This window comes from Coptis chinensis, chromosome 3 (assembly GCF_015680905.1).
Source record: "Coptis chinensis isolate HL-2020 chromosome 3, ASM1568090v1, whole genome shotgun sequence".
NCBI lineage: Eukaryota > Viridiplantae > Streptophyta > Magnoliopsida > Ranunculales > Ranunculaceae > Coptis > Coptis chinensis.
The window spans coordinates 16,344,752-16,371,469 of NC_141458.1; the positions used below are offsets into that span (position 1 = coordinate 16,344,752).

The 26,718-nt window shown below is 38.0% G+C and overlaps 3 protein-coding genes and 2 pseudogenes across 6 annotated transcripts; 3 read left to right on the forward strand and 2 right to left on the reverse strand.

Annotated features, from left to right (window-relative positions):
- Positions 1-373: 373 nt before the first annotated feature.
- LOC147508242 (protein POLAR LOCALIZATION DURING ASYMMETRIC DIVISION AND REDISTRIBUTION-like) lies at positions 374-4,285 on the forward strand. 3 transcript variants are annotated; one of them, XM_086600799.1, is made up of 3 exons: positions 374-698; positions 787-1,253; positions 3,512-4,285. In XM_086600799.1, the coding sequence occupies exons 1-3, from the start codon at positions 680-682 to the stop codon at positions 3,956-3,958; spliced, it is 933 nt and encodes a 310-aa protein (XP_086456925.1). In that variant the 5' UTR covers positions 374-679; the 3' UTR covers positions 3,959-4,285. The 3 variants fall into 3 exon arrangements, with proteins under 3 accessions (XP_086456925.1, XP_086456926.1, XP_086456927.1); XM_086600800.1 differs by having other exon boundaries at positions 3,530-4,285; XM_086600801.1 differs by having other exon boundaries at positions 3,533-4,285.
- Positions 4,286-6,955: 2,670 nt separating this feature from the next.
- Positions 6,956-7,632, reverse strand: LOC147508243 (uncharacterized). Its single transcript, XM_086597017.1, has 3 exons — positions 7,491-7,632; positions 7,115-7,242; positions 6,956-7,063 (listed from the first exon to the last, which is right to left on the reverse strand). The coding sequence occupies exons 1-3, from the start codon at positions 7,630-7,632 to the stop codon at positions 6,956-6,958; spliced, it is 378 nt and encodes a 125-aa protein (XP_086453143.1).
- Positions 7,633-14,237: 6,605 nt separating this feature from the next.
- Positions 14,238-17,479, forward strand: LOC147508244 (putative LRR receptor-like serine/threonine-protein kinase At2g24230 pseudogene; annotated as a pseudogene). The gene has a single exon (XR_015217973.1). The product of XR_015217973.1 is annotated as a putative LRR receptor-like serine/threonine-protein kinase At2g24230 pseudogene (transcript).
- Positions 17,480-19,336: 1,857 nt separating this feature from the next.
- Positions 19,337-22,041, forward strand: LOC147508245 (eukaryotic translation initiation factor 5A-4-like). Its single transcript, XM_086600802.1, has 5 exons — positions 19,337-19,532; positions 21,034-21,156; positions 21,292-21,348; positions 21,470-21,541; positions 21,621-22,041. Exons 1-5 carry the CDS (start codon positions 19,410-19,412, stop codon positions 21,723-21,725), a joined length of 480 nt encoding a protein of 159 aa, XP_086456928.1. The 5' UTR covers positions 19,337-19,409; the 3' UTR covers positions 21,726-22,041.
- Positions 22,042-22,239: 198 nt separating this feature from the next.
- On the reverse strand, positions 22,240-26,153 carry LOC147508246 (subtilisin-like protease 4 pseudogene; annotated as a pseudogene).
- Between the last annotated feature and the right edge of the window lie 565 nt (positions 26,154-26,718).

A 26,718-nucleotide genomic window follows, 5' to 3' on the forward strand; every position in this document is an offset into this window, starting at 1 on the left:
CTATAAATTTGAATTTATATAAAAATATCAATTCTATTAATATATTAGAAACTCGTATATGTCAATATTATTAGTTTTAATTATCTAATAAACATTTACAACAATTTCTAATAACCTTAATTAATATCCTGCCTTATCTTCATCTAAGAAATGTGATTCATATTGCAAATTTAGATTATTCAACGAAATCAATCAATTAATCATTGTTTGTCTAAAATCTCCACGACAAATAAAAATCCAACGACAAATCAACTTCACCCACTAATAATAGTAATCACCAAACTAAATCTCATATATACCCTTAACGTTCTACCATATTACCCACATTATCCTCCCATATATATAAAAAAGACCAACAAACCTGAAATGAAGCTTTGAAGTTTTGAACGTAAGAAATGAGAATCGGCGATGTATTGAAAAGTGTAGACGATGAAGAAGACGAGAAGTTTTGTGGGCGTGCAAGTAGTGATTGTTGGATGTTTTGTTTAAAGGTACTTCTTTTAGAAGGGTGGTACGTAGTAGTAGTTCTTGTAACTCTTCTAAGCGTAGTAGTAGTAAACTAGAGTTTTCTAAACTGAAAGACAAGATTGAGAACGTGTCTCAAGAGAGGAGTGAGAAAAATGAAGTGGGATGTAAGTTTGATGATGAGGGATTGAAGAGTAGTAATTCAGTTACTCACATGGTTGACGACTCTTCAGGTGAATTTTCTTTTCAATCTTCAAATTATGTTGGTATGGCGTGATTTACAGTTAAATGAAGTGATTTTTCGTTTTTCTTTTTCACCAGGTGGACATGTCAAGGATGTCTCTTTCACTTTAGGACTTGGAGTAGGTCTGATTTTCCTTACTGCTGCTACCAAGAAGCAATTCACCAAGATGATGGAGCTACGTTCAGAGATGGAAACACTTATACAAGAAGTTAAGGATGAAAGACATAGGAAGGATGCAACTGTTAAGCCTTCTGAATCAAGTGACACTCTTGTTTCCTCCGCTATAACTTCAACTGAAGTTGGGAGTATGGACAACCATGCCAACATTATGAGTTGTGTCACTTGTGTGTCATCTTACCCTTTAGAAGAGGTGGAAAACACAATGGCATGTGACAATCATCTGCAATGTGATATACCTAGGAATGAAGATTGGAGACCAGAAATTGATCAGCTAGAAGCCGAAGTTGAAGCAGAATTACAACGTTTGCAGCTTCGCTTGGATGCTGAAGATCTTTCGGAACATCCGCAGCAACAACGGACAGAGGTATGCAGTAAGCAGATTTTATATTCTACTGCATACTTCTGCCTTTAAATGGATGTCCCATTTGTGCTTTTTACATGAGTAAATCAACAACATGACTTTGCGGTTAGGGATCTTGAGTGCAGAGTGCTGACTGCTAATTGTCTTCTCTTTGTTTCGCGCATTTAGTGTGGAATCCAGTCTTAGAAGTATAATGTGCCTCCTTTTGATTGACCCTAATTTGCTCTGTGAACTTTATCCATAGTTATATACTAATGTTCCTCTAGTGTATCATATTGACCTCAAAAATGCTCCAACTTTAATGTAATAGCATTTAACATATCCATTTTAGTTGCTTAAATCAATATTTTCATATTAAAATGTCAAAACACCAGCCTTCAGTATCGTCCTTGCTGCTATGCTAAATATTTGTTGGGGTTTATACCAATACCAATCGATTCCCCCACTACACAGATAATTAGTATTTGAACACAATTCAACTCCAATCAATAATCTACATATTCTCTACAACCAAACTAACATGCCAAACTCGCTAAACAACTATTAACAATAGATAATAATGTAAAGCAGTAAAAGCAAACCACAATACAAAGATATACCGTGATTCGGCCAATGACGCCTACTTTCACAAGAGCTAGTCCTTATATAAAGTGGGAATGAAGATTACAATCTCCTTTCAGTCTCTCACCTTACTAGATCACTCTTATCTCTTTACAGGGTTGTATCTCTGTAAATGTTATCTCTCAATCTTGATAGCTTTCCAGATTGGGTTTTCTTTGATTTTTGTATTGCCTCTTGTGTGTTTGGTTTTGCCAAAAAACCCAAATATATAGTGCAAAACTCGCGGTTCCGCAAAAATAGAATCCTGCCAAAATAGGCATGGGCGCGGGGCGCACTAGGAATTGTGCTATCGAGGGCGCGGGATGCGCTCTTGTCTTGGACGATGTCCAGGCGCTTGAGCGCCTGGCGTGCTTCATATTGGCTTGTGGAGGGCGCGGGGCGCGCTCTTGCTTTGGACGATGTCCAGGCACTTTAGCGCAGGACGCGCTTTAGAATGGCTTGTAGAGGGCGTGGGGCGCGCTTTGTCTTCTCCACACAAGTTGAACTGATTTCTCTCCTTCTCCCCATGTGAGGGGTAACTCCAACAACATTGTCGCTTTTTATCTGCTGGTTTTAAACTTGCTCTCGATTCCCCAATTTTTTTTTATGGATTTCTAATTTTTGCTGGAAAAATTGCTTAAAGCACAAAGTCTGTTGCAAATGTCCAAGGTTTCTAGTTGATATATATAAAACTTTGAAATGTCCCTGATTTACTTCGTTGAAGAACTGAGAGCTTACTTTCTTGGGCAAGAAGTAAAATACTCAAAACGTCTCTGTGGACACTAATATGGAAAGAGTCCTAGGAAATTAGCAACACAACACCAATAGTTACTGCCCTTCTCCTGAGATTATGAACATAAAAATCGTTTGTGACTTCCTGGGATTATGAACTCAATGCCAATATTTCTTGAAATTATTAAATGCTTTACCATATCTAAATGCCTAATCCATCTAGAACAAAGTAGTGGCTAAACAAGATTATTTTTGGTAATTGTCATAGAGTTGTATTGAAATTGGTTCTGATATATTGCATGGGATTTATTATCATTATGCTATAGACTTCCCTGACCTTCACGACCAAGTGGATCAACTGTGTCGTGGAATTTGGTATAGGACATGTCCTTGGTCGGACCAATATCTAACAGTGTTTTATATATAACTGCTCCTAGTTGAGCAAGAGAAAGATGAATAACCCTACAGTGACCAGAATGAGGATAATAGAATTAATATGAAATTGCTAACTTATAGGATTCAGTTTGTACGTTCCTAACAGTGTCGGGAACTTCAGTGCAATATTATGATTTATGAAGAAGTTCAAAGTTCCAACTGATTCAGATATAAAAGTAGTAGTCCATACCATGGAATCATTTTCCGCTATACATTTAGATGATGGGTGGAAAATGTTGGTAGATTATCTAATTTGATTCTTTATTTTATTTTGATGAGGTTTACATTTTAATTTATGTTCAAAAGAAAAACTGGAAACAATATTATTTGTGTTCAAGTTGGTTTAGATTTTAGAATTAAAAGTAAACTACCCACAGGTAATTACGTAATACGATACAATGTTTAACATATTATTTACTTAAAATCGTTCTCCCTCTACATGTTTTCTCATATATTGTTTACTTATTCCTAGTCACATATTTATTCCTTAAAAGGCTCAATTGATTGTGCAGCAGATTGCTCATGAAGAAAGTCTTACTGCAAATCGTGGTGAAGTTGATGATCCTGATGGCGGGGAGGAACAAAATGGAATTTGTCCCGATGAACTTAAGAGGAGGTTGCGTAAGTTACTTGAAGAAAGAGAGCAACAACGGGCAGAAGTGCTGGAATCCACAACTGAGTCTTCAGGTTTTGGAGAAGTTGACAATACTGACGTAGCAGAAAGTGGTGAGCAAAATGGTGGAGTTTCTCCTAAGACACTGGAAAGGAGGTTGAATGAGTTACTGGAAGTTAGGCAACAAGAACGGATAGAAGAATTGGAATTGGCTTTGGAATGTGTCCAGCGCAAGCTTCTTCAGAAAGAATTGGAAGTCTCTTGGTGGAAAGATATCGCACACCTCATTTCACAGCATGTTAGTGATGTCATTAATCTGCCTAGGTAAGCACCAATTCATTTAAGTTATGTAAATTCTAAGGTGGTCTTTCTCCGTTGTTTTTTTGGTGTGTATGCGTGATCGCTTGGCCGTGTTTTCAGTTATGTAAATCCATAGTGGGTTTTCTTGCTGTGTATGTATGTGTCAGAGGGGCTGGTGGAAAAATTGATTTTTGGTTTTTTGGAGTGAGAAACCTTTAAAAATACAGTTTAGAGATTTAAATAGTGAGAAAAGGCAGTTTATCGTTAAACACTGAAGAGGAAAATTAGGGATGGGATCTGAGTTTATGTTACTTTTGTTACATGATTTAAAGTTTAGAAGGTACTTTTAAGTGTATGTTTTTGTTCCTGTTAGATGCCACATTTTCATAAATGTCCACAGCGCCTCAACACCATGCTTAAAGTGGCAAAGACTGTAACTCCATAGTATTTGAAACCAAGCCACATTTTCATTCTATGCAAAAGTTATTAGTCCACCGGAGTGCACTCAGCCTGTTTGGCTCATTTTTTTTGTATCTATTGATCAAACTATGTGAAATCTAGATTGATCCAAAATTACTGCAGTATTTTGGGTGTATTATGGTTTTCCCCCTGTAAACTTATGCCGTCAAATCAATTTGAACATGTTCAAACATACCGAAAGACCACTTGAATTTCCTCATGGTTCTTGAAAGTGGAAAACCGACATTATAGTTTTCCAGAGCTCATATCCCAATGAAGCAGTCAGAAGTTGGAACATGGAAGTTCCTTTCTCTAGAAGTATCCAAGAAAAGTTTTTCTTTCATCTAGAATATATATTCTTCTTTCATCTGTAGCTTCATGCACGATGAACAAAATTTAGATACATTTCCTGTTTTTCTGCGACAACACGAATTTGATCAGCTAGACTTGGAGAACAGGAGAAGCTACCTTAGTGCAGAGTGTTGTGCTATAGCTGGTTGTTCCTGGCCTTCTGAAATTGGAACTTGTGGCCTCTAATCATTGTTTCATCCCTGCTTTTCTGGTGACTTCTAATCCTTGTTCCTTGCCCTTTGAAATGCCCATATGTCTTCCAAATCGGATTCTGTAACTGAAGGTACGGGTAGGATATGTAGGTTGTGAATGGTTAGGGCCTTGTTGGGATATCCCATCTAAGTTTGTGATGCAAAATTCTCTATTCCAATCGTACTATTCTAATTTTATTTATTTTTACAATATTTGTTTATTTAGGAAAAGGAATTTGGCCTCTTTTTTCCTTCTTTTTTCAGACTTCTTGTTTGTATACTTTGATCAAAGGGCATCACATATCGGGGAAGGCCCTCCCGTTGCATCAGCATGTAGAATGTAGCTCGGCATCAACATTTACTAAAATTACATTAGCATCTACATTCATCAGTGCCCTGTGCCCTCTTTGAAATCGGGTCTGCACCCATATTAGACTCTTTATACCTATAACAAACAACAACTTGCCAACTATTATCTATTAATAGTCTACATTTCTATATGAGAATAACAAAATCCCATCCCACTTCAGCTTTTCCTGTGAATAGGTTTATAGGAATCTGATTCTACCAAGTTACTTATAGATTTTTCTTAATAGATCTGAAAGACCATCATGTTAAATTGTAATAGTGGCCTAATATCATCACTATGAACCATATCATGATACTTTACCATGATCTCAGATTCTCAGATATTATCTAATGGTTATCTTATTATATGCCCTGAAACTTATCCCGTTTTTTAAAACCACCGACATATTGCTTATCGTTTCATTAAGATTATTACTTGTAAGATTATACCTACTCTTCTAATCATTTGTTAACGTAAAGACAAGGAAGCGTCCAAATCAATTACTTTAATTAATAATTATTTTAAAAAACAAGGAACAAGTTGAAGAGCATTTGGAAAGTTGTATCTAAACATATTGCACCAGGATGGTTGTAAGTTGTAACTAGGAAAGCTCCAATTGGTTATTTGGAGAATGTGTACTACTGCATCTTTGTTGCTGAATACTTTTTGGATGAAATTATTCTGTGAATTCAATTTCAGAAGATACAGTTTGGCAACGCATGGTTTTCCAGCGGATTCTCTCTGATCCCAAAATGCAGTAAAATCTGCTGTTCTGAACCCAAAAAAAAAGTTCACACGGTTTGAATGTGCTGTCTGCGAAGTTTGTCTACAAATGGTCTTTTTAAGAGTCAACATAGATTATGTTACGTAAAAGAATGGGGAAACGTGATAATTGGACAAAAAAGATTGAATGTGGTGATAGAAATCGACAAAAAACAAATCAATTAAAACACTTACCAATACAAAGCGAATAACCAATAGAAGTGGAGACGAGATTTACGTGGTTTGGCGTTAGCCTAATCCACCAAACAAAAGAGGAGAATTTTACTAATCAAGAGATAAACAAATAGAGTGCAATCACTCACAAACGAATCCCGAAGAATTCACAAACTCTCTCTCACAAATTGAACCTTACAAATCCCACCAACTGGTCTCGTATTTATAGAGGTGGGTATCAAATTAGAATCCTATTTAGAATAGGAAACCAAAACTTTAACTGTGTGGTTTATCCAAATCTGAGTCGTATACCAACAATTCTCCACCTCGGTGAAGATTTATCCAAATCTGAGCCGATCAACCGAATAGCAAATCCCTTTCAAAGCACAAATGTCCAAGGACCAAACAAATAACAAAATGTCCCGGCGGACCAAACACGACCGTATTCACATAGTGGTCACGCCACGCACTTTTTATTAAAATATCAAGCCGATCAGAGTTCACCAATGCCCTTAAGAGCCAAATCATCTCAAATGAAGGATATGAATCAAATTCAAACAATGTTGAAACTTGATTCCAGAAACCACTTTGGTTAACATATCAGCTGGGTTCTCCTTGGTGTCTATCTTAGTGAGTAAGATATCACCCTCCTCTAAAATTTCTCTGACAAAGTGAAAACGCACATCAATGTGCTTCGTACGGGCATGATGAACTTGGTTCTTGGCCAAATATATAGCACTCATGCTATCACAGTGAATCTCGAAATGATTCCCACAATACCCAAGTCATCTAACAAACCTTGCAACCAAATAGCCTCTTTCATAGCCTCGGGCCACCGCCATATATTCTGCCTCAGTAGACAATGCAACTCAGATCGCAAAATAGACCTCCAACTTACCGGAGCACCAAAGTAAAGTAAATACATACCCAGAGTGGACCGACGCTTATCCAAATCACTCGCGATAGTCGAGTCCACATAACCCACACAAAGCTTACTAGTATCCCTCTCAAATATCAAACCAACATCTACAAAGACAAGAATGTATCGTAGAATCCATTTCACAACTTGCCGTTGTTTCTTCCCGGGGTTATGCATATATCTACTAACAACACTAACAAATTTTGTGAAATGTCCGCCTAGTACACACCATCACATACATCAAACTACCAACAACACTTACATATGGAACATGAGTCATGTACTCACGCTCCTCATCGAACTCCTGAGACATAGTAGCACTAAGTTTAAAATGAGGGGCAAGAGGTGTACTCACAGCACTTAGTGTTCCCATCAATACCAAACTTCGTAGTACCTTCTTCAAATATGTCTTTTTGAGACAAACAAACTATGCCTTTTGCTCTATCTCTCCTCATCTCCATGCCAAGAATCTTCTTAGCTTCACCCAAGTCCTTCATCTCAAATTCGAGGACAAAAGTCGTTTAAGCTTATCAATCTCAGCCTTGCTTCTTGAGGTTATAAGCATATCATCAACATACAAGAGCAAGTAGATGAAAGAACCATGATGTAGTTTTAAAAATAGACACAATGATCGTGAGTGACTTCTTGTGTACTTGAGCCCTAGCATAAACCGATCAAACCGCTTTTGTACCATCGCCGAGATCTGCTTTCAAACCATATATCGATTTTTTCGGTTTACACACCAAATCCTCTTTGCTTGCAACGTTAAGCCCACTTGGGCCGAGTCATATAGATCTCCTATTCTAAATCACCATGTAAAAGCGGTTTTACATCGAAATGGCTAGCTCCAAATCATACCGAGCTACCAAGGCCAAAAGGATGCGTGTGGAGGAGTGCTTCACAACCGAGAAAACACCTCATTATAGTCAATCCCTCTCTCTCGAAATGCAGTAGCCTTTAGCTACCCATCTTGCCTTGTAACGTAACTCATTACTTAGAGATCCTTCTTTCAATGCAAACACCCATTTTCCGCTAATTGCCTTCTTACCCGTAGGTAACTTTACAAGCACCCAAGTATCATTCTTATGAAGAGATTGCATCTCCTCATCTATAGCTGTCTTCCACCTTTCTGACTTGGAGCATTGGATTGCTCCATAATATGAGGAAGGAACATCTTCATCAAGACTTTCAATAACAGGAAGTGCATAGGTAACGTAATCGTTTAGCCAATACAATGGGGAAACATTTCTCTTAAATTTACCAGTTGCAATAGGCTCATGAACCGGAGCCAAAGGACCAATATTCATTTGCTCCTCTAATGGAGCCATATCCTCTGCATCATCATTTGTTCCATCACCTGTAATCACTATTTCTGTGTCTTCAACTGGAACATTAACTGACTGACTATCCATGGTTGTCAATTTACTAGATACAGAACCATCTGGACTAGGTAAGACACATCAATCTCCACCTGCTGCAATACCTCTTTGGCCATACTCCCACCGCTGAGAGTCGCCAGACTTCAACATAGAAGCCTCATCAAATGTCACATCTCTCGCCAAAATGAATTTCTTATCTTCGATCCCATAGCTTATAACCTTTAACTCCACTTTTCGGACCCACAAAGATATCTTTCTTTGCTCTAGGATCCAACTTACCATCTTTGACATGAAAGTAAGCGGGACACCCAAACACACGGGGAATCATAATCCCGAAAGGTTTTACTAGACCAAACCTCCATAGGAGTTTTACCTCCAATTGTACCGGGCAACCTTGTTAACAAGGTAGCATGCATAACTCACAAAATTTCAAAAAAAACTTTGCCCAATCCAAAGATTGGACAACATACACCGCACTTTCTCCATTAGAGTACGGTTCATACGCCAAATACCCCATTCATTTACAAGCACCTTTCACCGCGGAAGTGCCTCTCTATTATCTCATTCTGACATACTTGTAAGAACGGATTACTCGTATATTCACCACCATTATCAGTTCGGAGTCTTTTGATCTTTCTGTCAGTCTGAGTTTCAATCAACTTCTTCCACTTCACAAAGATATCTAAGACTTCATCCTTGTTTCTCATGGTATATACCCACAAACGCCTAGAGTAATCATCAACAAAGGTCACATAATAATGTTTGTTCCCTCCAAGAGATGCATTTCTAGAAGGATCCCAAACATCCGAATGAACATAATCAAGGGTTCCACGTGTACGGTGGATAGCGGTGCCAAACTTTACCCTTGTCTGCTTGCCTAGAACACAATGCTCACAAAAATCCAACTTACAGGTCTTAACACCTTTCAACAATCCTTGCTTTATTAACGTTTGCATGGACTTCTCACCTGCATGTGCAAGACGCATATGCCATAATCTGGTGGCCTCCTTAGTAACTACCTCTGAATACTCAGTAACAGCTACTTCTCCACTAACTGTACCACCCTTCAAATAGTACAAGTTATTCTGACGTATGCCTTTCATGATAACCATTGCTCCAGAAACTATCTTTAGAACACCACTGTCAATGACTACCTTGTAGCCCTTAGCTTCTAAAGTACCAACAAAGATAAGATTCTTCTTCAAAGTGGGAACATATCGAACATATTTTATTTCCTTAATTGTTTCATCATACATCTTGAGGCGAGTATTACCCATCCCCATAATGCGACAGGGTTGATCATTCCCCATCAACACATCACCACTTTCAAGCTTCTTGAAACTTGTAAACCACTCTCTTATGGGACAAACATGATAGGTAGCACCCGTATCCAAAATCCAATGACTGGAATCAATGAAACAAATACTCGATGTAACAGGAAAAGAGAAATTTGAACTATCAGAATCATTACCTCCTTGAGCAATGTTGACATTAGGATCAAGCGCGCCGGTATCTTTCGCTTGTGTTTCAACTTCTTGCAGTCCTTCTTCCAATGTCCAACCTCATGACAAAAGCACACTCATCACGGGCTAGTTTTGGCCCTCTCGACTTGAAACGAGATTTACTTCTTCCACCACCGAGTTTGGACGGTCATTAGACCTCCCCTCTTACCACAAAAAAAGAAGGCTCGGTTTACTCTCTTGACTCCTTTTCATTGTTGTTCATCATATCCCAACTTGTCAACGCAGATCGCACCTCTAATAGTTCAAAGCTTTCTTCCCAACATAATGGTGGTTTTATATGCCCATACTCCTCCTTGGGAAGAGATCTCAACAAATGGAAAGCTTTGTCTTCATCCTTCGCTTCTTCTTCAATGTTCAACAAGTCGGGTAAGTAACTTGTTAAACTTCGCTCATATCTTTGGACAATGAAATACCTTCTTTCTTTCTCATATCATACAACTTTGATTTCATAAAGACACGACCTTCTATTGTCTTATCTAAGTACTTCTCTTCAAGGATTCTCCAGATTTCCTTGGCCGAAGTCTCATTGAGAACAAGGTACTTCACATCCCTAGCCAAACACGATCTTATGATACCACAAGCTCGCCTATTTTTCTTAACCCAAACACTCTCCTCTATATCCGATGGTTTTTCGTCTAACACATCATCCAAGTCTTGTTGGCATAGTGCATCTATAACTTCACAACGCCACATACTAAAATTGTTAGATCCATCGAATTTCTCCACATCAATCCTTGCATGGTTAATATTCAAAGTCGTAGGAGGTGATTTCTCCTTAGATGTCATAGAAGTAGTACCCGATGGAGGATCCGTCGCCATACTTTCTCAAACTTTCATATACCACAAAACAATCAATAAACCAACAAAAGAAACCCTAGGTAGAACCTTGGCTCCGATACCAATTTGTTATATAAACGAATGCGGAAGCGTGACAATTGGACAAAGAAGATTGAATGTGGTGATAGAAATCGACAAAAAACAAATCAATTAAAATACTTACCAATGCAAAGCGAATAACCAATAAAAGTGGAGACGAGATTTACGTGGTTTGGCGTTAGCCTAATCCACCAAGCAAAAAAGGAGAATTTTACTAATCAAGAGATAAACAAATAGAGTACAATCACTCACAAACGAATCCCGAAGAATTCACAAACTCTCTCTCACAAATTGAACCTTACAAATCCTACAAACTGGTCTCGTATTTATAGAGGTGGGTATCAAATTAGAATCCTATTTAGAATAGGAAACCAAAACCTTAACTGTGTGGTTTATCCAAATCTGAGTCGTATTCCAACAGATTCTACATGGCAATTATCACAGGCTAGTGTATTAGCTAAATTCATGTTAAGAATAGCTACATTTTCATCAGAAAGTAGGCATACTAAATTAAGCTAGCCCCATTTAAAAATCTAGTTACCTTCTTCTTCTTCTTCCTTTTTTTTTTTTTTTTTTTTGATAATCAATGTATATATATTAAGATATTGAAAGTGATGAGGTTACAGACAGAGTATCATCTTCCAAAAAGTGCTTCAACCAACTTGGTGGGATTGTCAACCACTCAGAACTAGGAAGTAAATTATGCCTAACAAATGCTAACTTGTGGGCTACAGAGTTGGCAGATCTATTGATCCACTTAATATTTACATTATCAAAAGTAACAAGCTCTTCTATTACATCACCAGGAAATGCTTGATGGTTTATTTCCCAAAAAGTTGCAAACATCTTTCGCATCCAGTTCTACTTCAACTGATTAGCTGAAAGTCCGACACCATTATATTGCTTTAAGTGCCCCGGCCTCTACATTCTGCCCTTCTGCAGTTCTGCCCCTACTTAACTAAGTTTGTCTCATTATAGCAAATTATCTCCCTTTTGGGCCAGAGTAGAGTGTAGGCCAGTTCAGGCTTCTTATGGAGTTATGGGTGATTTAATACGATTGAGATCGTAGTTTCATGATGAGTTGGTCCTTTTGCTTGAGTCTAGCAACGACCAACTTCAAGTTACCTATGTCTAGGGGTGGAACTTGGGTAGGGTTAGCCCAAGCCCGATGGATTAAAACCCGATTTTTGTTAGTTTTGGGTTAACATGTTAGATCTGTAATGTGGCTTGGTTTTGTAAAATCAAAACCCGGCTCAATTTTGGGTTGGCCTTGGGTTAGAATATCAAAAAACCGAAAAACTCGAGCATATGAACAATATGTACATATATATTTCAATCATTATATTTTTGTCAAAAATAAGGTCGAGAATCTCTATTTTAGAGAGAATAATGTAATCAACAAGGTTAGTTTCCCTTTCAAATAATCAAATCTCTTTTATTTCATTAGAAGATTTCAATTTTAGTGTTTTTTTATCTCATAATTTCAAATAAAATCTGAAAAGTTTGACCAACCTGATATAACCCGACCCAACCTGAATTGGTCGAGCTAGGATTTGAACTTAAAATTTAAGGACCGACTGGAGTTTGGTCCCGGGTTCAAGTTATGCCTCAACCCGACCCAACCCGCCCGAGTTCCACCCCTACCTGTGTCATACTTAACCTACATTTTTTGAAGTATATGTCATTCAGATAATACACTTCATCAATGTACCATTTATAGTCATTTGGTGCTAGTTAAAATATGTAAAAAGTTGTTTAACACGGAGTTGGTTCTGCTCATAATTTTTCTGCAGAACTCAAAGAACGTAATTGAGGTATTGGAGAAGATAAAATAGAGAGAATAGTGCGCGTGAGCCATGCACACCATGATGCAAAAATTGAAATGTAGTCCAATTGCAACTTATTGGAGTGAATACAGAAATTGTTAAGGGACACTCATTAGGTTGAATTCTGATTACGTCTGATAGTAGCGAACCATAAAAGTCGGGTTCATACATCAAAGAAAGTAAAACAATATATGGATGCCATAATATGAAACAAAAGAGCGAAAAGTCTGACATTTTTTTGAAGTCTCTATCGGAGCAGTTACCAAAAAAAAAGTCTCTATCGGAGCATAACATGGTTGAGTTAAGCAATTAACCTTTACCACGCCGGTAGGCCTACTTTAATTTTTTGGGCATTCATAACTTTTGATGAAAGGAATTAAGATATAATGACTCTGTTGATAATCATACTTCACATATAGGTTTGTAATCTTCATTGTGTCAAGAGTAAGTTTGCTAGTTGAATTTATAATTCAACAAGGTAGTTGATTATCAAGATTCCTGATTACTCCACCAACTCCATGAATGCAAATGATGAAAGTCTTCACTCATTTGCTTGTGTTCAAGGCGTGATACAACTGTGTTAGAATCCATAGTCATAATTATGCTCCACTAACCATTTCAACTTAATTAGAATGATTTAGTATTACTATAAAGGTAGATGTGAGCACCACCAATGTTTATGGAAACCACATCTCAGTATCACACCAACTGATCAATATAAACCATTGGATTACCTAAGTATCTCAACTTTCTTCAGCTATTTCAAGTCCATTATTATTAAGGTAGTTGCTTTTGTGTATCAGATCCTTGGGTGCTTTTGATTTTAGGCATGGGCTTCATATTTTATAGGCTAGAAAGGCTATAAGAAACCCAAAAGAAAAAGATTAAAAAAGTTGCTAAAAAGAAGATTAAGAGATCAATCATCAATCACTTAGCCTTAAAGAAATGGTATGACAATATAAAATGCTCAGATTAAATAATCAGAAGAACCTTTTGATTCTCCCAATTGACTAACAAACCTTCCCTGCAGGAAAAATAGGGCCTGGTTCTATATTCAATGGAGTCCACTACTGGCTATTGTCCACAAAGAACTTCTTAAAGACGTGACTGCTATGGTGACCCAGAGTCCAGACACCATTTATTTTGTATTGACTCTACGTACTGAAGATAGCCAAGTATTACACATTATGTCTAGTTTACTGAAATACCAAAAAAAACATGTCTAGCTTACTGAAATAGTGAATTACACAACTTCTAATTGCTAACATTACAAAGTGCAAAGCCAGAAATATTCGCATGGCAACAATACTGACACAGTAAAGTATTTGCTAATTCCCAAGATTTAGGCAGACATTGCGATATTCTGCAGTACATGGGCACCAGCAGGTGAGTAACGTACATTTATTTAAATGACAAGATGATGAATTTAATCATTGAATTTGAATCCAAGTATCCAACTACCACCGTACCCCTCATAGATTTTACCAAAGGCAGAATTTTCTTTTCACTCTTATTTATAGAAACGAATAACTCATGTGACCACCTTACCCTATCATCTTTACTCCCCTGCACCTTCCAACCTCCCTCCAGCTCCTCTTTTGTGTGTGTTAACAATACATTATAGTTAAAAGTTTCTCATGTTCATGACAAAGAAAGTGAAGTGTCAACTGGTTGTCTTTTGTTTGTTCTTAGAAACTGGAAAGCCAGACAAGGAGAGTTCACATTCTTTCTTTGACACCCAGGCCAAGAACTTCACTAACTTCCAACCTCAAGTTTCTAGATGATTGCTTTCTATACTTGCTACGAGTTGTAGCACAGAACCACTATTTTTGGTGAAGATGCAAAGTAGATGAGTCATTGCTCTTTCTGGTGGCAAATGACAATTGTCAGAACGACACAAAGATCATTTCTCTCATTACAGGTAACTTGTTGACGACATTCAGTCCTTTATCTCAAATGGGGTTCGGTTTCATTACTTCCATTTTGTTTGTTTCATTGTTTTTCAAGCCATTGTATTCCCAACAACCAAACACAGATGAGTTCTATGTTTCTGATTTTGTTAAGAAAATGGCTGTAACCTCTTCACAAGAATTTAATTTCTCTGCTCCTGTTTGCTCATGGCAAGGTGTTTTCTGTGACGCCCAACGTGTAAATGTAATTAGTTTAGTAGTTTCTAGTCTTGGTCTCTCTGGTGTAATTCCTGAGACCACAATTGGGAAGCTCAGTAAGCTTCAGTCTTTGGACTTGAGCAATAACAGAATCACCAGTTTGTCCTCAGATTTCTGGAGTATAGGAAAGAATCTCAAGACTCTTAATCTTTCCTATAATCAAATTTCTGGAATTCTTCCTAATAACATTGGCAACTTTGCTGCCTTGGAGAGCCTTGATCTTTCCTTCAACAGCTTCTCTGAAAACATTCCTGCATCGCTTAGCTCTCTTCTGAGCGTTCAAGTCCTCAATCTTAATGAAAATTTGTTCATGGGGAGTATCCCATCTGGGCTTCTGAATTGTCAAAGTCTTGTTTCACTAGACATTTCATCGAATCGTCTTACTGGTACTCTTCCTGATGGTTTCAGTGCCGCATTTCCCAAGCTCAAGGCCTTAAACCTTGCTAGGAATGAGATTCATGGAAAGTCTTCAGTCTTTTCTGGATTGAATTCCATGACTTATCTTAATGTCTCTAGCAACTCATTTCATGGATTTGTAATGGGTGTGTTTCAGAAGAAACTTGAAGTCATTGACATAAGCCGAAACTATTTTCAAGGTTACCTCTCTGATATGAATTCTACTTCTAACTTCAATTGGTCTCATTTGGTTGTTCTTGATGTTTCCTCGAATCAACTTATCGGAGAATTTTTTCATGATTGGAATGAAGCCCAAAATCTCAAGCACCTTAATCTTGCTCATAATAGATTCTCCGGACAAGTATTCCCTCGAATAGAAAAAGCTTTCTAGTCTTGAATATCTGAACCTGTCTGGCACTGGTCTTAGAGGTAAAATTCCCTCTGAAATCTCACAACTGACTAGCTTAAGTACACTAGACCTCTCTAAGAACCATCTCAATGGCCGCGTTCCTTATCTGCGTAGCAATGAACTTGAAGTCTTAGACCTTTCACTGAACAAATTAACAGGAGAAGTCCCACTACAGCTGCTTCAGAAGCTACACCAGATGGAGAGATATAATTTCTCTTACAACAACTTAACTCTATGTGCTTCTGAACTATCAGACGAGATCTTCAGAACTGCATTCATTGGGTCACTAAACAGCTGCCCAATTGCTGCGAACTCGGATCTCTTTCGAAGAAAGACCAGTAAACACATTGGACTAAAGCTTTCTCTAGCTGTTAGTCTATCAACTGTATTTTTACTAGTTGGATTGCTTTGCCTAGCCTTTGGCTGCAGAAGGCAAACCGTTGTTTGGGAAGCTAATAAGCATCAATCTGTAAGCAAAGAAGAACAGAACATCTCAGGTCCCTTCTCATTTCAGACAGATTCGACGACTTGGGTTGCCGATGTTAAGGTTGCCACCTCGGTCCCTGTGGTGATATTCGAAAAGCCGTTACTAAACATTACCTTTTCGGATCTCTTATCCGCAACATCACATTTTGATAGAGGGACCCTATTGGCAGAAGGTAGATTCGGTCCAGTCTATAGGGGATTCCTACCTGGAGGAATTCATGTAGCTGTCAAGGTTCTAGTTCATGTCTCAACCATGACAGACCAAGAAGTAGCAAGGGAGCTTGAATATCTCGGTCGAATTAGACACCCCAATCTTGTTCCTCTGACAGGATACTGCTTAGCTGGCGATCAAAGGATTGCCATTTACGATTACATGGAGAACGGGAATTTGCAGAATTTGCTTCATGATCTTCCTCTTGGCATATCAAGGGCAGATGATTGGAGCACGGATACATGGGAAGAGGATAATACTAATGGAATTCAAAATGTTAGTTCTGAAGGTCTACTGACTACATGGAGATTCAGACACAAGATTGCACTTGGTACAGCCCGAGCACTAGCATTCCTTCACCACGGGTGTTCGCCTTCGATAATCCACAGAGACGTTAAGGCTAGTAGTATTTATCTTGATTCATGTTTGGAGCCTAGACTATCTGATTTTGGATTGATCAATGGTGAAGAGGATGATGTTCCTCATTGGTCACCAGGATATGTACCTCCAGAATTTTATGAGCCAGAAACTGGTCCACCAACATTAAAATCAGATGTGTTTGGATATGGGGTTGTTCTATTTGAGCTGATTACTGGGAAGAAACCAATCGGAGATGATTATTCGGAGGAGAAAGAGTCTAGTTTGGTAAGTTGGGTCAGAGGACTGGTTAGAAAGAATCAGTGTGCAGTGGCGATTGATCCAAAAATACGAGGTACAGGATCAGAGACGGAAATGGAGGAGGCCCTTAGGATTGGCTATTTATGTACAGCTGATTTGCCTATGAAAAGGCCAAGTATGCACCAAATAGTTGGCCTCCTGAAGGACATTGAACCTGTTGTCTATCAATGAGGAAGGAGCAAAAACACACATACTCATTGGGTGGTCTTTTAATTATGCTTCCATGGAAGGAAATGTACAGTGCTTCAATTAAGAATTGTTTGAACTCGGTTGCTTTTCTATCTTCTTTCAATGTTATAAGCATTAGAACTTCAGTTCTACACTATATACATATACAAGCTTAGCAATTGAGGATGTTGTTCTTTTTGGAGTAAAATATTCATTTTCTGTTATCCTTGTATGTAAGAAGGACCTCTTTAACCAGTTATCATTGCAATCTGAAGACGAAAGAATAGAAAATCTACATTCTACGTTCTTATTCCTGTACATGTTTTCAACTGTCCTAGCTTTTGTTAATATTTTATGATATCAATCATATCAGTAACTCACTTCCAATCCCAGAAGCTTACTCTACATGGTGGCTTGACTCAGATGATGGGGGGATTTGGGAAAGTTAATCTGAGATCTTGATTAATTATTCTCTTGCAGTCATTGAGATTAGGAACTTTCTTTGCAAAAGAAAACTTTGTTCCTGATCTTCCATATGCTCAGCCCACCTACACTTTGACCAGAATCCCACATTCACTTCAGTAGACTGTAGAAGCTAGGCTCCAAGTAATTGATAATTGAATGGCTTCCCTAAAGACTTGAATGGGTTGCAGAATATTGAATGGTGTGGAGAACCATGTCCATAGCTGTACATATAGTGGACACTCCCAAAATTAATTGTCGTTTTGTACAGTGAACTTTCACGTTTTGATCACTTCAGAGTGTAGATCAAGGATGAAAAAGATCTACTTCACTCTTTAGAGATTATATATGCCAGAATGAACAAAGCTTGCAGTGAAAAGATCAACCCCTGAGTCTATATCTTGATTCATAGCACCAAGATAGACAAATTGTCTACCACAACTTCAGCATTTCAAAATCACTCACATATGGAGAGAACAAAATCACTCACATATGGAGAGAAGGAAACACTACAGCAGATGCGCTTTCTAAAGCTGGTGCTAGACTTACAAATACAAATGCTCAAGTGTTCGATGGTAAGCCCGACTGGAGTGATTTAGATTCTAATGAGTGACTGTACTGGTTCCTTCTGTGGGAAACAGAGAGTGCATGAGAGCTTGAATCAGGAACTGAAATCTCATAACTTGAAATTATGTTTGATCCTATCATTAGAGGATAAGGATTGTCATTGAGATTCTTCTATATATTTTGTTCAAAATACAGATAATAGAATTTTGGCAAGTCTTAAATATTTATCATTTTCAATATATTCTTTGTATGTATTGCCTCGTATACATAATAGTCGGTTTCCTATACTCTTAGAGGCATATGTATTTATCTTAGAATTACCTAGTCGGAGAGTACTTTGCTCATTACGTGTGGCAAATGCCGACCCTGACTTGGGGACATATTACATCAGCCTTATCTGGAATTTCTTGTACATGTGTGAAATTGTTAAGTGAGATGGTAGCGTATAATTTTTGTTTTTCTTTTGGAAACAAACATTGGAATTGAATTCATAAGACAAAATGACAAATGAATGTCAATATGCTGATTTGAAATGAACCAAAATAAACCATAAATTAAATACCATAAAAATTATCAGCTACAAAATTCACTTCCTTATAATTCCACAATATCATGTACCCATCTATCTTCGTAATCATGTCTCATATATTGTGTATATCTTCGTAATCATGTCTCTTTTTGAGACGCATATACTTTGAAATTTAACAATCCACACAGGCAGAGAATTGAACAACTATAGCATTAACTAATGGAATAAGAAATTTCCATCAAAATAAGAAATGTGAATACTGATTTGAAATGAACCAAAATAAATCATAAATTAAATAGCATAAAAAGTTATTATTATCTATAAAAAGGTTAGCCATATTCCAGAAAGATAATATTCTTTTTTATATATATTATGATCTTCCACGTTACACACGGGTAAACAAGGGTCAGGTCAACGAAGTCTGACCCGACCCATTTTAAGCCCTAATTTACAACCCATATTATGCCCTAAAAGGAATTTGGATTTATCTGAGAGACTAAAAAGTTGACTCATCCTGATAAAGAAAAAGGAAAAGATATTTTGTTGAGGTGCAGCAGCAACACAAGACACAAAAGAGAAAGAGAGAAAGATCAAAGATGTCTGATGAAGAACATCATTTCGAGGCAAAGGGTGATGCAGGTGCATCAAAGACTTATCCTCAACAAGCTGGTGCCATCCGTAAAGGTGGTTACATCGTCATCAAAGGCAGACCCTGCAAGGTTTATGTTTTATCTCTATTTCTTCTCAATCTGTTTTGCTTTAGTATTCATGTGGATTTATTAAATTGATTTAAAATGGATTTGTAATTAAGCTTGTTTGGTAGATCTCCCTTTTGATATATTTAAAACATGAATGAATGAATGATTTATAAGTGTAATTGTATGTCGGTCATTTCTCAATAGAAATTTTGATAATCAAAGCCTGATCCTGTGCTTTTGTTTTTCATGCTTATAATTGCTGTTGTACCAAACCATCTACGAAGCGCGTCTTAATTGATTGATGAGTTTAGGTTTGATTACAAATTTACAACTTTCTTTTCTCCCGATATAACTGTAATATTTTACTCAAAGGTGTTATCAATGTAATCTGCAAGCTTCATGAATCCTGGTATCATTATCGGATAACTTTCCTTTACACATGAATTTTTGTTTCAGAATTTGTCGACCTACTGTAAATAGTTCATGGATCAATGATGACAAGTTTGTAAGCATGGTTGGAACTCTTAACTCGTCTTTATCATGTCATACTATCATTAGCTAAAGCTTGGACCTTTGACTTCATCAATGGCGAAAGTAGTAGGGGGGGTTTTCATCTAGGCGTTAATATGTTCACTTTTGGACCTTATGGAGTTTAGCTTGTACTTCTTCATTACTTGTGGAGATTTGGAACACATGTATTTTGAACCTTCCATCCATAGATTTAGTTAGACTAGTTTAAGGGACAAATCAGTAGCAGCATATCTAAGTCTCTAATGATGGTTTGGTTCAAGTCAATTTTTTTGAGTTGGTGAGAGAACTAAAGACATAAACAGAGCTGAAAAATAGCACAGATGGAGGGCACATGCCTCTAGGAAAGATAAAGCTGTAGTGGAATGTCGTTTGCACCATTAGGCTGGAAGATGATGTGTGTATTTCCATTTCAAGGAACATTTCCTAGTTAGACACTCCATGAGTGACATGTCTCTTTCACAAGTAATTTGTGAGTGTCTGTCTGTGCCTGGGTTGGGGATTAAGGCGTCTTACTACTGTTGAAGTGTTGAGCTTAGCCACAAATGGCTGGCAGTTACCAGATTTATAAAGGTATCCAGTCATCAGTCACTAGAGCATGGAACGATTATCTTGATTGATAGTATTGGTAAGACTCGTCGGAACTATTCCTGTGTTCTGTAGCCAGAAGTCGTTGTGAAAGTTTTACATGGAAATATATACTGTCTTGCCAATAGTTAATGTCCCAACAAAGTAGGTCATCTAAAGTTGTGAGATCCCATGGTCACATGTTTGTGTGTTACTCATGTTTATGCCATCAGTCCACTGGCAACTAGATATGATTTCATTTTAGATGCATATTTACCATAAGAGCTAAAACCAGTTTCTTGGATTTGGAGGTTGTGGTTTAGGGTTGTTGTCAATGCTATAATACAAAGACAACTATTTTAGGTTTTCAGCCTCACATGTGACCACATGGATCAACTCACTCTATTGGTGCTTTTTGTGTAATCAGGTTGTTGAGGTTTCCACCTCCAAAACTGGCAAGCATGGCCATGCCAAGTGTCACTTCGTAGCAATTGACATATTCACATCAAAGAAGCTTGAAGACATTGTGCCCTCATCCCACAATTGTGATGTACGTTCATAATTTGATTGTTTTCTCGATCTATTATGCTCTCATTCCTTCCTTATCATAAAATCCTGTTTTTCTTCACCATTAGCATATGAAATTTTGGATGGCTGATTGGCCGTGTTGATATCTATTTTCCAGGTTCCTCATGTTAATCGTACAGACTATCAGCTGATCGATATTTCTGAAGATGGCTTTGTAAGTTATTAGTATTATACTATTATCACATAATCTAAGTCAGGAAAAGTGCTTTCTCCCTTTATCCAAGATAATTTTAGCGTTTCTTATTAGCTAAGTGACTGAGGCTGGGTCCTTTCAGGTGAGCCTGTTAACTGAGAATGGGAACACCAAGGATGATCTGAGGCTTCCTGAAGAGCCACTGCTCACCCAGGTGTGTACTATTTCTATTGTCCTCTCTTTAAGACTGATTTTTCATATTCTTTGCAACTAATTCCTTGTCATTTTTATAGATTACAGAGGGGTTTGCTGAAGGAAAAGATCTGGTGGTGACTGTCATGTCTTCGATGGGAGAAGAGCAGATCTCAACTCTCAAAGACATTGGCCCTAAAAACTAATTTCTCTTCAGCAGCCTATGTGCCTACCTGGTGGAGTAACTATGTGGAATAATTGCTTTGTCTTTTGCTTCTGTTAGATCTATGTCCACTACTATGATCAGGTAGTTGAGCTGTTAGACTTGTTTCTGGGTTTCTGTAAGGATTTAACGAAAGAAGACAGGAATTGATGGTCTTTAGAGGGGCCAGATCCAGAAAAATCTTTCTTTATGGGCTCAACTTGAGTTTAAAACCTAAGTCTTTACCTTTAATATTGAGTGTATACTCAGAGGATTTGGTATTTTATTTCTCAGTGTCATTAAAAGTATGTGCTTTCTCATGGAGCAACTTTTTTCTTTTCTTGGTCATGTTTTATCGTTGGCAATAGCAGGGTCCTAAATTTGCCAATGGCTGATAGCAGAATGCAACTTGTTCTCTCACCAGGCACCACTGAGCTCATAGATGCAATTGAATCTTACCCCTAGAGTTTCTACAGATTATAGTGATATGTTGCCTGATATTTTTGTTCGGAAATATACGTAGTAAAATCGGAAGCAAATAATGACATGATATATAACAGCATATGTATATGTTTTTTTAATTTTTAGTGTTTTTATGAACTCTGTATATAACTAAGTTGATCGTGAATTTTGTCAATCAAGTAGTTGACCGTCACTTTTCAAGTATCCACATCTTACTCAACGTTATTGAGATTGGACTCCCAACAAAATGTTTACGAGATACCCACTTGAGAAATCCTTCAGCAAACGAACCACTCTGCGCACCTCCATCAGCTGTCGGACCAAAAGTCACTGAGTATACCAATTTCGGGTTCGACCTTCACGTAGACTCCTTTAGGGTTATAAATCGCAACTGTGTAAGTTGAGTGTGCATCACCTACATTGGTTAAAGTCCTACTAAATGTTTGACTAGTTCCAAGTTTAACTGCAAATGAAGGGTAGTTAAGTTGTCCTTCAGAAATGCGATTAGAATATGCACACTTGATGGTTTGATGTGCAAGAATTCCAACTTGTCCGTCCGTGTATCCCAAACCACATAAGTAAGGTATGTAATCACTTGGCTGAATGTCGTAAACAAGGCCTGGGTCGTTTGCTCTTGTCAGGTTAACATGACCGGAACCAGTAGCAAAGAGGTTTGCAGGATGCAGTAATTGATCCAAAATTCGTTTACCTTTCAAGTTGTGTAAATCAGCACTTGTCATGATAGCGGCCTTTATTGCAGCTGGGGACCAATCGGGGTGAGTACTTTTTATCAGAGCGGCTATACCGCCAAGGGGAGGACTGACATGACATAGAAGTACCAGATATCACGTTGAATGTCGACGTGGAACTGGAGTTATCCAAAGAGAATGGCCATGCAGCAAGAACACTCGCTCCTGGTCCTATTATATCTGGCTTCAGTGTTCCAGGACTTATTATGCTAGGACCCCTTGAAGAGAAGGATATTACCGCTGGAGAATATGCTGATCCAATTACTGTGCCCTTGAAAAGAATTGTTGCCATGGGTAGTTCATATGAAGAGTTTATGTAAGCTTTGATTTTCAACCCTGCTGCGAAACTTACATGAGCTGCTGGAAGAACATGGGCGTCTGCTACCGTACTGAAGGCGTTGGGCGCGTTGTTAGCAAGTATCATAGCAGCACCTCCAGCATTTTGTACTTCAATGCCTTTGTCAATCTTCCCAACACCTCCTCCACACTCACACAACACTACTTTCCCTTTGAAATCAGTGCCATTTAACGATCCCTTCGCACAAAATGCAGACTCGGTGTTACCATCTGCACCAGCATATACAAGAGGCAGTGTGGAGGTAAAATCTTTTGGCTGGAAGAGAGATTCTCCATCAAATTCTTCATCATTTCCAAGCTTAACAGTAGCCCTTATTTCTCTATCCATGGTACTTGCTCCAACAGTTAAAATCCATGGAGCCTCATTAGAAAGTAAACTAGCAATTGGACCTCCATTTGCCGCCGAGCGGCTAACAAAAACTCCCTTCTGGATGGCGCCAAAAGCGCCTATGGCAGTGTTGTCCATATAGAATGGCGTAGGTGATATAGAAAGTGATAATGAAAGCACATCAACACCATCTTCCACTCCAATATCCATCCCTCCTAGTATATCACCTTCTAAGCATTCTATAGAACATACTTTATAGATTGCTAAATGTGCGTGAGGTGCCATCCCAGCAGCTGTGCCAAGGGCATTTCCTAGTGCACCAGCATTCTTGACAATGCTTCCGGCAGCTGTACTTGCTGTATGAGATCCATGCCCCTCAACGTCAAGAGGTGGCCCTGACGTTCCAGTAACAAGATTCCTTGCACCGATTATTTTGTTGTTACACTCAGTTATATTGAATTCACACTGGCCTTTCCATTTTGCTGGAGGAGGAGGCATACCTTAACCGCTGAACAGCTACGCAATACACCCGTATCCAGTACTCCAATTATCACACCCTTACCGAAATTCAACAAGTCAGGTGAGTGAGTGGTGTGTAGTTGGAACTTTTTTTCTGATGTAGCTGATATAAATCCATCCTTCTTTTCGATGGCCTTCAATTCCTCCTCAGTTAGCTTCACCGCAAATCCACTAATCATGTTGTGATACGAATGGATAATCTGATGTTTTGGTGAATCATTTGAACTAGCTATATGTTTCGGCAGTAAACTGCTTCAACACAACGAGAGCAATGGTAAAGAAGGCACTAAGAAACAGAGGAATTTGATGTTGGGGAGATGGCCCGAACCAAATAATGGCCGAATAATGGCCGCCTTTTCACCCAAGATCTATTATCTGGGATCAAGTTTCAACATAGTTCCTATGAAAAATAGTTTGATATTTATAGAGGTAGAGTAGAGTCCTTTATAAAACAAGTAATCTTGTATCTTGAGTAATTGTGATAGAAAGCATAACCTGCTAACCGATAACTATCTCTTTGATAAGAAATTAATCGGACATAAATCAATGTACATTAGTGGCAGAAGTCATGTGGTGGGTTGGCCTTAGCCACATGAGTTAATGGGCCTCATACGTTGATCCATGACATGCTGAATTGGGCTTTAGCCCCCATTGATTAAATGAATAAAATAGAGACCCCTACTAATGGGCGTTTGCCACATAGGTGGGGGTCGAAACACCGCCCTTTTGTCGGTAACAAAGTTCACATGGCAAAGAAGAGAAGATAAATCACGGAAAACGTGAAATAATAAAAAAGAGTAAAAGCGGAGTGTATAACAAAGTGTAGTGTGAACGTAAAACGATCGGAAAAATGAGCGGAATGTATAACGAAGTGTCGTCGCGAAAAGAAAAAAATTGGAAAATTGATTATCGAAAAAAATTCGCGAATTATCGGAACGAAATAATGTCAAACTAACGATATCACGGGGGCCTTGATGTAGTTAAATAAAAGATGGCCTAAAATGTACGAAAAAAAATAAAAAAATAAATAAATAAATAAATAAAATATGCACGAAATAAAATTGCAAAAAATTCGAGTGGCTTAAACTGCATCAACGCCGTCAAAGTAATAATCTGAAATTTGAATTCAACGAGGTGCCAAACGGAATAGCGATACTTGGATTATACCGTTGAAAATATACGTAGGGGCAATATAGTAATAATAGTAATAAAAAGAAGTTAAATACTACTTGGACTCAAAGTGTTCGGATGAGATAAGAATGTGGAGAAGATAAGAATTGAGATTAGGGATGAAGTTGGATTAGACAAGAGTTCGATTAGATAAGAGTCCAACCTGCAATGTAAAACTAGATCAACAAAAGACTAAACTAATGATGGAACACGTTCTCAATAGAACAGATGGATGGCGAATGAGTATTCCAGACCAAAATCTTTAGTTTTCTGGGGAAGTCATGTATCTGTCACAAACTCATGCAATGGACCTATCCGCGAATTTAGAGAAGATATTTGGCCTGAAATATTTGTTCTGAACCCAGTAACTAAGGGTCATCGTCTCCTCAATCTATCTGTGGTGTTTCTATTTTTGGGAAATTGAGTCATGAATATATTCGCAAAACCCCCTCCTCCTCCTAAAGAAGCACTATGGGCGGTAAGAGAAATGACGACTGCCACTAGAGGCAATGAGAAGGAAATTACTTCATTGGAATTGGAAGAAAATAGGCTAGTTGCGGAGATAAAGAGGACTGCCAAAACAGGAAAAGAGGCAAGGTATGTGGGCTCATTGCAGCATATAACAACAGAAGTTCAAAAATTAAAAGTGTGAAGAAGTATGTCAAGTCAAAGTGAAACAAATGCTTGGTGGCGGTAAATGAAAAGAGCACTCGAATGTGAACATGGACTTGGACTTGGTGATACTGATGAGAGTGATGGCGCCTCTTATTTGAAAAAGTAATACAAGTAACATGATATGGTGCAGCGCCAATAAAGGAGGGGCACCATACCTGCCCTTTGTTAACATGGCCGATTTGTGAGCTAGTTGACCCGGATTTTGACCTATCGACCCGTTGTTTTTCTTTTCTATTTTTTTTGTAGAACTACCGTACTATCTGGCGAAAAATACTTTCGAGAAGAAAACTTCGATGACGATCGCGAGACTTGGTGAGGTGGAAAGAAGGTGACAAATATAATGACTACACGAGGCCACGACATAATCTAGCTCATGATCGAGCAGCTTCAAATTGGATCAGCTAGGATATTAAGCTTAAATTATTGAGTTTCGATAAAACTTAAATTTGGCCTGTCAAAGAAGACGAAGAAAACGGAGAAAAGTGTGGAGAATATGACAAAGCGGTGTCGGAAACAGATATGTAAGTATATTTTTTTTATCAATTATCGTAAAATTTTGGTTAAGTCTGAAAGATTGACGAAAATATTTGTTTTTTTGTCGTAGGTTGAAACGACGGAATTACGAGCAAAAGATATTGACGAAAAGTTTCGAACGGAAAGATCACAATGCTGAGAGAAAAAATAATAATAATAATAATAATAATAATAATAAAGAAGCTAAATAAAGTAGGGCTGTC